Source organism: Megalopta genalis, chromosome 13 (genome assembly GCF_051020955.1).
Source record: "Megalopta genalis isolate 19385.01 chromosome 13, iyMegGena1_principal, whole genome shotgun sequence".
Taxonomy (NCBI): Eukaryota; Metazoa; Arthropoda; class Insecta; order Hymenoptera; family Halictidae; genus Megalopta; species Megalopta genalis.
Window position 1 is genome coordinate 9,581,894 of NC_135025.1, and position 10,364 is coordinate 9,592,257.

Sequence of the window (10,364 nt, forward strand, 5' to 3'; positions counted from 1 at the left end):
CATTATTGGGAACCAGATTATTATTGGGAAAATAAAACTTTAAATGCCTTTTCCTTTAAACTTCATTACTTAGAATTGAATTAATTGGCTTATTTAGTATCGAATTAGAGCAGGGAATTGTTTCAATAGTTTCCAATATTTTTCGTTAGCTTCGGTTGACGAGTTTTCAGCTTCATTAACTGCAACGTACTTTCGAAATTCTAGTGGTTCGATCAACTATTGTAGCGACCAGGACTGTTAGAAACTTTGATCAATTTTGCTTTGTAGTAGACACGTTTGGTCCTGCTGAACGTAGACCATTTTTGCGGTATCGAATTTTGGAAATATGGTCGGCATTAAATGCTTGTTAATTCAACCCATTCGGTTCTTTAAATTTTAATAAAACCATAAAATTGTACCGCAATATATAACAGCTTTTACAAATTTTTGTGAAATAGAAATAGAAATGAAATAACATAAAATTTCATTTCTTTCTTTGTACTCGCAACAAAATGCTTACTCCATTTTTATTGATTGTTAATATTTTACAAAAATCCAAATCTACGCAAGCTCTCATTTTCTATCAGAATAATCAGACTGTGGATTTTATGCTGATATGACAAAACTGGCTAGATAATATGCAAAACAGCGAAATCGTTTATAAAATTAAAAACTACTGCTCTATTCTTTTCACCATATTATAATCACTGAGAAAAGAAATATATATATATATATATATATATATATATATATATATATATATATCCGCAGCTCCTGTATTTTACAATCAATACAGACGATTTGTTAATTTTCTTCAAACTCCGAAGTTTAATGATGTGAGTATATTATACCACAGTGTAAATGATATTACAAATTATCATTGATCAGTGACACGAATAGAAAGGAATATGTAAGGGGAGTGCAAACTATGTAGTTCGTCTGAAAATAAATGATTATTTTCCAGGTGGCGTGGCTGCGTGTAGACACACAGACGATCCTGACGATCGCTACTCACGTTATCACGAAGAACCATCGAATCGCTGTGACGCACAGCGGGCATCGCACCTGGTCCCTGCACATCAAAGACACCAAAGTTGCGGATAGGGGATGGTACATGTGCCAAGTCAACACCGACCCGATGTCCAGTAACACAGGATTCCTTGAAGTAGTTGGTAATAACATTAAAATATCATCATTTCATATCCCGAAATAATTTGAAACCTGTTCAACACGTTCAGTATCGAATATCATCCCTAAAAATTCGCAGTTATTAATATTATTTAACACGTTCCGTGCCGAGCTTTTTTTACTCGAATCTTCACAGTTTGATATTTTACTAAAACTTGATGTATTACGTGCAATTATTAATTCTCGTACACATAACAACGTAACAAAAACTTATCAACGCCCATTCTTGCGGTGGAAATTGATTCTTCGGTTCTAAATTTCTTGTAAACAATTTGTTCAGTTCACTAAGTAAACATGCAAGCGTGTACCATCGATGGTACACGTGGCACGGAACGTGTTAATTGATGAAATCGAAACCAGAAAGTGAAAATTTACAATAGGAAATAAGAGTCTAAGCCTTTTCCAATCTAAAAATCCTTGTAACATTCAGTTTGTTTCAATGTATCGCAATGAAGATGAATTCCAAAGCATAGCTAAAAGAAATATATATAGTTTAAATATATAGTTTAAAGAATATCATCCGTATTTGACCGATGCGGCTTTCAACGTGTTAATTAATTCTGAAGAATTTTATTTGTAATACTTATGAATTTATCCTAAATTCGCATTAACTAACAATTTTGCTGTGTAATTTTGCACAAACGACAGTTCCTAGAATTAATAATTCGCAAACTCCAGAGCAAACAATTCTCGGGTATTTTCATATCTGTTTAGATATGAAATTTCTGACGAAAATTATTTGAGTAAGAGCTGGTAAAGAGAGAAACAGAGAGAAAAAGAGAGAGAGAGCTAAATCGTTTCATGTTCTTACAATTGAATTATTTTGCGGGTACCTTGGAACGCCGCTATGTATATAAAATAATAATACAATAATTAAAGAGGGCGCAAGTTATTAAATGCTGAAGTAGTATTTACTTGAATCGGTACGATTGCCAGATAAAGAAAAGAGCTTGAACAGAGTTCTCCGAAGTCAGACTTCCCTTTAAACTTCTCGCACTCTATTTGTACCGCTCGACAACTTCGAAAAGACCACTAAGAAGACCTGGTTCAAGTATGGCAGAGTGAAACCCTGAATCGGCGTGTAATAACATGGAATTCCTTTCTAAAGTGTTTTACGACGGCATCGTTTATAAAGTATCGATTTGTTACCATTTCTTCGGTAATTATTACTTTGATAAAAAGCGGAAAAAAACATGTGACAACTATAAAACTGTATATTTAAGCCATACTTTTTCATTTTATTTATTGTACTTTTACAAAATACAATTTATAATTCTATTCAATTCTATCCAATCCAATTGAACATCCGCGAAAAATGTGAGAGATAAAAATGTGTCCTGTGACATAATTGAAGCACATACTAAGTACATTAAATCCTGTAATAATTATTTATTTTCAAAGAACAAGATAATTATAAACGATGATATAAATTTAGGATGATTTGGAAATGGGCGGAAAACGAACAAGTGGTAAAAAAGATCATAGTAAATAATAAGCCACACGTTTAATTGACTACTAGTGAATAAATTATGCATATTTTTTGAAACTAACTTTTTTCCGCTTTTTCTATGACGAACCGACCAATGTACGTCGGCCGTTTCCAGAGTTGTGCAGAATTATAATTGAATTACTCAACGAATTATAATTACAAATTAATTCAATCATATCGTAATTCGTAATTCAGATCTCCAATCAATTAGATTAGAATATAATTCGTAATTGCAATTGGTGTACAAATACAAAATACTAAGTAATTAAATTACATCAATTGTGAATTACGATGTAATTGAATTAAGATTACGAATGTTACGATGTAACTGAATTAAAATTACGAATCAGAATGTAATAAATTAATCGGTAATAAGAGAAGAAAATACGCAGAAGGGAGAAAGAAATAAATGAGTATACGAAAAAAAATACATAAAAACGTATCCCACTTCTTCAAATTTCTGGACTGTAATTTAAAGAACTATATTTCAGTTACGTTGTATTCCAATTGCATTGTACTTGAATCACACTCCCGATACGAATAATTAGCAATTAAATTACCTGAAAGGTATGGATTTATGTAATTGAATTAGAACGTAACTGATTTACAATGTAACTGGCATACGGTGTAATTAAATTGCGAAATTAAATTACAATTTAATTGAATTAGCACAACTCTGGCTGTTTACCTCGAGGAAACGTTATTCGAGGTTTCAATTCAATTGTTACAGTAGATTTTGCGAAGCAGTGCTCGATAGTGGTCGGTGAGAACGCGATTGTTCGATATGCTATGCATTTTCTTCGGGCACTTTTTAATGCAACATTAAGAAATCGAATAAGAAACTACTTGAAAGTGCTAAACTTGTTAAGTACCCTCCCTCTGTTCTCGAACCAGTTCAAAAAGTATGGCTACGCCCATCAGTATTCAGCAACAAGTGAATCTAGCGTCAGCCTGCATATTGTGCGCGCAAGAGTACTTATATTATCAAGAGTTTTTGCATGACAGAAGATTAAATGCCCGGCTCTTATTCACCGTCGTGTTAGAATAAGGTCATTATTCTTTTAATCACGAATCTGCTTCGACGACTTTGCATACGATGCTTTGCGTACTTTACACGAAGCTACCAATCTCAATCTGATCAAAAGGGACAACATGTCGTCTCGACATGAAACGCTTATTAAATATTCATTTGTCCTGCGAAATCAGCATACTTCCAGCAACTATTGCAGTAGGAAGATCGCCGAAAGTGGCTGCCACGAGAAAAGCCTTACAGAGGGGCCAATGTTAAATCTCTACGGATTTTTTGAAAAAGAGGACTGCTGGGGCTTTAGAGGACTAGTTTGAACATCAAACTCTCGAGGGAGCCTTTTTTCTCTCGAATAAAAGATGGGCATTGCTGAATTATCTATGAAGAAAACAAATGAATACTAATTCACTCGAAACTGTGCGCATGCTTTTGTTTTATTCTCATCGCATAGCTAAAATTCTTCCAAGTCCATTTATTTAAAAATGCAATTTTTCTATCGCATATATGACCTGCAGCTTCCCTACTATGGAAAATTCTCAATAGATTTCATTTTATATACATGCAGTTGCCATTTGACCTGTAATCAACACAAGAAATCGAGTTTGAAGAAATTATAATTCCTGTATTGCATTCGTTTGCGATAAAACCAACCTACACAATTGATACAAAAGCTATATTATATTATGGAAGTCTAAAATATAATTAATATAATAAATCACTCATATCTCGGAAATTGTTGACACTGGGACAATTTGATGTACTTATTCGCAACGATATACAAATTTCGTCCAAGTGTCAACACTTTATTTACCGGAAGCCTATTAATAGACCTTTTCGATGACCAAATTACGTTCAAAAGAAGCTCGGCAATATTCTGTTAGATAATAATTGCGACAGAACTTGTTACATTGCATCAATTTAAACAATTCGATGAACTATGAATGAAACTGTTAAAATTTCTGAACAATTTTTTCAGAAATTCATACCTCGTGATCTTCGACTTTAAAAGTACAATTAACAAACTGCCGTTAGACAAAGCGTCAAGTTAACAATTAAAGTACACGTTTGCAACATTGGGGTCTAGATGCATAGATCTGTCTCGATCGATGCATCGTCACAAAGCGTTGAATCTAGGCTAATAATTCTGCAGCCACGTCGATAGCCCCGGACAGGAGCTTCGTTTCCCAAGAAGAATATCTTTGGCATTTCGTAACAATCGGTCTATAATTATGAAGGAATCCGTGCTATTCCGCTCGGGATGATACGATCGCCCGGATTGAAGTCTCGGAGTGAATGCGATTATGGGGCGGAGGGCGACCGCTTGATTATTATTTAAGGAAACAGCGGATTCCGGGCGGGACGGGGGCGGGAGGGGACGGAACCGAACGGGCCGTTTAGCGTGAATATTTGCAAGGAAATCGTGCGTTCCGGATTGCCGGTGGGTCTGTAACGCGCGCTTGTGCGCCGCGGCGGTCCCTTCCGCAGAAATTCCGTGATGTTCAGCCGGCACTCGGGAATCTCGGCTAAGAACACGCGGATTCAGCGCTTTTCCATGTGTATGGTACACCTAACTTACGCTCATCCTCCCCCGGCGAAGTGCATCCTTCTTCCGCGGCCATGCATCAACTGATCCTTCCGCGGAACTTTCTTGGCACTTGGTACCAGCGTTCCTGTTACCGCCAACTTGTCAAACTTCGCCAACTACGGTTGCCTAAGCATGCCGCGCAGTGTCGCTGGAACCCCGTGATTGTCACACCAAGACACCGATACTTGTGTGCCACCCTCACTATTTTCGTGGCAGTTCGTCGCGGCCGGTATCGCCGTCTACCCGAATTTCCTGGGCCACTGCCTCCTTGATCATGGCACGCAGGGGTCAACCGTGACCCGGCACTAACTACGCGCACAGTGATCCGGAACTGGAACTTGGTCGCTCGGGCTCTCAACCTTCGTATGGGAAACACGTATATCGTGCTGGGTCACTTAGAACTTTGGCGGCGGTTCGAGTGTGTCGTGGAAAAGGAGTGGGGGGACGTTTCGTCCGGGGCCCGCTAGAGGACTCATCGGTAAGGCTATCCTAGCGGGCCCTTGCCTTAGACGTAAGGGTAGTATTGGAAATGGGTAGATAAATAAAAGTAAAACGCAGTGAATTAAACTTATCCCTTTTAGTTTATTAATTTGATGTACGAGGAAGGACCGTCTTTACTCTCCTGATTGCTCCAGGAGACTGAAGACTATTCACAAAGACGAAATCAAAAACGTCACCTAAAGACAAAGAGCACTCTGTTCTATATACATATGAAATCATTGTTTATCTAATGGTACTCTGGCGGGACTCTCGGCGTCGATTCGTTTTTGTAACTTATATGCTAGAAGGAAAAACTTCTGAGTATTCAAAAGAGAGAAAATAATCCAATAGGTAGGACGAAGTCTCGGTGTATATATAGGGATCGGAACGGATCGGCTACTAGCGGGAAGAGGAGCCCTCTGCTGGCAGGTCTGGAGGTAGCCGCCACAGAACCAGTTTAGTTTACGAACTGACTTTACACTCGAAAACTAGCATTATTGTTGAGACCCAAAAATTTGAGATTCTAATCTGAACGTTCTAGGACATCGTTTCCTTCATTAGAACTCGATATCCCCCTTTCAAGTATATTCAATTAATGCAATTCTTCTCTCATGACAATATCATCATCGTTTTGATAAACAATGATAATAAAATTAAACTATTCTATCGCATCATATTTTAAAATTGAAAAGTCGTACGGCTTGACATCGAATGCTTTCTCAATATTATTACATTTTACGGATCCCAATGAAATTGGCAAGATATAATAGCGAAAAACTAAATCTTCGAATCTGAGTTTAAGGTTAAAGTTTAAGATTAAAAGTACTAATCTTGCGTAGAAATTTTCGTGCATACGATGTCCCATAATTAGGTTAACACGCGGACGAGGGTGATTCCTGAGGTCATTTGAAGTAACTTTTCCCTTAGCGAAAATGTAATCCACGGTTTGGTTTGTGAGTTATTAACGAAAGACACTGACCAATGAACGGCCGAGGCAACGACCGGGTTTTTCTTCCGGATGTAGATGATGCTTATGTATTTAGAGGAACACTGCTACGCAGCTTCCGTCCTTCCACGATGCAAATTGACAAAAATTATTTTACTACTTAAATTCGGACTTCTGACAACTATTAGACTGTATATTGTACAATGTAAATAATAATGCTTGAAATATCTACGTTATCGTAAATATAACTACTATTGATATATAGCTTCCGTCCTTCCACGATGCAAATTGACAAAAATTATTTTACTACTTAAATTCGGACTTCTGACAACTATTAGACTGTATATTGTATAATGTAAATAATAATGCTTGAAATATCTACGTTATCGTAAATATAACTACTTTGGTGTCCATTCCTCGATCAATCTTCTCCCATTTCATTTCTTCATTTCTTTCATTCCTTGAGTTTTTAAGTCCCATAAATACCGCCGTTCACAAATTAACGTTATTAATATATCTGTGTCCACGGTTACATTAATTTTTGCGTGCGCGTTGAGGCGAGCGATCAAACTCGTTCGAAAGACAAATTCGTTCCGACGCATGTGAACTATATATATATATACATATGTATATGCGACGACAAAATCAATACTAAAACAATGAAATTACATTACTGCTACACTGCAGTTTACTTATGCATCAACATCCGGACACATTTCACGAAACAAAAGTCGACAATTGTTTATCACACGATGCATTAAACGTTCTGACGAATTCGCGGGTCCTCTCTGTTGTCAGAAAACGTGCATGTCAGAATCTACACGATTGATTGTTCTGACGTGTACGTCAGAACGCTAGTTCGTACGAATACGCATTCACTGTAACCGCAGCATTATTCAGGAAAACGGAACCACCAATCTTCGTAGGCGGAAGCGCGGAATTAACCCTTACACGTCACTCACGCCGTACAAGCACGTCAAGAACGCCTTGGAATATTTATTCGACACCGATGTCATCCACTAAATTTCCACGGCCCTTTATTAAACCACGTCGCTAATGACCCAGATGTCCGCGCGACGTTAAACTTTCGCTAAAAAAAGAAAGAAAAAACAAGGAAAAGCTTCAATTTTATGAAATTTAAAAAAAACCTAGAACTCCGTACGTATCCACTTACTGTTCCATCCATCAGTGTTGGTTCTCTGAAATGACCGGAAACTGGGTCCGCCGGCGTGAAGGGGCTGGCCCTCGAATCGTCGAATTATACCGGTCACCGACACGCGCGACACATTCTCCCTCGGGAGTAAAAACCTGCGGAGAAGAAAAAAAGAGCCTCCACGGATCCATCGATTTGCCACGGATAAGAGCGGATCAATTCAAGCGGCGCCGTTACTCTCTGGATTCGAACGCCTCGACGAGCCGTCGAGCGATCGTTCCGACCGATAAAGAAGAAATTTAACGAAGGGTTACGACTAGGTTAAACCATACGCTTACAGCACGCGTTCCTGCCGTGCTCAGCGACTGGCAAATGGGCTCCTCGCCGGCGGCGTCGGCCGGCCGGTTATTAGGCCGAGGGGCACGAGTCGCCAGGAAGGTGTTTAATAGCCCGCCAAGAGTACAATCGCCTCCGAAGGTTTTGGTACGCGGTGTACACTTTACATATATTTGCATCCCGCGGCCACAAATCCGGGCCGCCCGCGAATAACTACGAGTCCTCGCGCCGAGGTGTCTCTATCTTGGCGGATGGACGCCTTCGCGGGTCAGCCTTGATTACACTGATTCCCGAGCAGAACCGTTTCCGGTTCCCCTCCTCCATCGCTCGCCGTCAGTTTGATCTACGTTTCGCCGGTTTCATCTACGTCACCGTGACGCCCGATTCGGCGAAGCTGTCGTTTATTACGCTCGACAATTGATGGATTTTCAGAGCCGGGGCTTTCGCGCCGAGCTATGCAAGTAAAAGACTATACGGTAATGTCTCTCTGATCGACGCTCGGATTGTCCACGAAAATGGACAATTTGGGGAACAGGAGACACGATTGTTCGAGGCTTGCGGTTTGTGTTCACAATTACGAATTGTCAACGACTATAAAAAAAACGAGCTGCAAGGCTCGAATAATCGAATCTCCTCTTCCCAAAGTGTCCATCTTTGTCCACAATCTGAACGTCAATTAGGGAGACGTTATTGTAGTTGCGACACTGGTCAGCGCGGATGTTTTCGTATGGAACGTTCCTGATTGATCTGCTTCTTTTTTTATCCGAAGCAGTGAGCTGTTTCTGACGAGTATGCTCGTCGTAACTAGACCGCGGATCTTTATGCAAAATAACAATTTTTTTATTAAACTTATTGTATTATTTGCAACTAGTTAACCCTAAACTACTAGACCTATGAAAACTTACGTAACCGTTGTTAGTGGTCTCAGAGACCGCTAATGTTTATAGCGTTATGATTGACATATAAATTGTAAATAAAAAAGCAATATTAATTGTACTTATTTTGCGCGTCAACAATACAAGCAAGCGTATTCGAAACGTTCCTTGTATTATTTGCAACTAGTTAACCCTAAACTACTAGACCTATGAAAACTTACGTAACCCTTATTAGCGGTCTCAGAGGCCGCTAATGTTTATTGCATTATGATTGATATATAAATTGTAAATAAAAAAGCAATATTAATTGTACTTACTTTGCGCATCAGCAATAAAAGCAAGCGTATTCGAAACGTTCCTTGTATTATTTGCAACTCGTTAACCCTAAACTACTAGACCTATGAAAACTTACGTAACCCTTATTAGCGGTCTCAGAGGCCGCTAATGTTTATTGCGTTATGATTGACATATAAATTGTAAATAAAAAAGCAATATTAATTGTACTTACTTTGCGCGTCAACAATAAAAGCAAGCGTATTCGAAACGTTCCTTTTACCATGCAATTTCTCTATCCATAATATTATCACCACGGATGAATACGTAATTAGGCAGCGATCTCACTGACAATAGTCAAGGTTTAAAATGATTAACAAGAAGAGAAACAAATGTTTCCGTACCTCCTGTGTCCAGCGATCGATGCAGCCAATTTTCGTTTTACACCAAAAATCCGCAGTCATGATCCTCAACCGCGGTCCTAATCGTCCAAAGTAACATTCTACCATCATCGTACAAGCGTAATTAACTGTTCATTCTTCGACATATTTCAATTCCATCGTAATGATCGTTGTATCGTTCAACGACAAAATCGTGTTATATTGGAACACGATAGATACGAACAATTTGAACGTAACAAAAAAAAAAAGGAAAGAAAGGGGCAAAAATGTAAAACCGATCATTTTGACCGACACGGTGGATTTAGCGTTAACGAAGCAGAACGTGCGACGAAAAAAATGTCCGAACAGCGAAGCCGCTCGTCCAATGTCGCAAATCCTTTGATTCGCAGCGGCCCGATCCTGGACACAGGGTGAATTCGCGAACGCGGCAAGATTATATTTGCACCGAACCGAGGACGAGTGTGTTGTTCTTGCCTTCGCGCGGACGTGCCCGCATAAATAAGTTAGCGCGCTGTTTCTGCTGCTAATTAAATATCTTGCGCGAGAGAAACACGGGCAACGAGAGCCCGGCACAAACACGCACGATTAACTTTCGAATGAAATTCCCGAAATTCCATTAGCCGGCCGATGGA

General features: G+C 39.0%; 1 protein-coding gene across 1 annotated transcript in view; it reads left to right on the forward strand.

The window, feature by feature from the left end:
- LOC117224883 (protein amalgam) overlaps window positions 1-10,364 on the forward strand; it is a 270,190-nt gene that overhangs the window by 202,116 nt on the left and 57,710 nt on the right. The window contains exon 3 of the mRNA XM_033478083.2: window positions 944-1,151. Within this exon, the coding sequence (XP_033333974.1) occupies window positions 944-1,151 (208 nt within the window). The remainder of the gene's footprint in view (window positions 1-943; window positions 1,152-10,364) is intronic.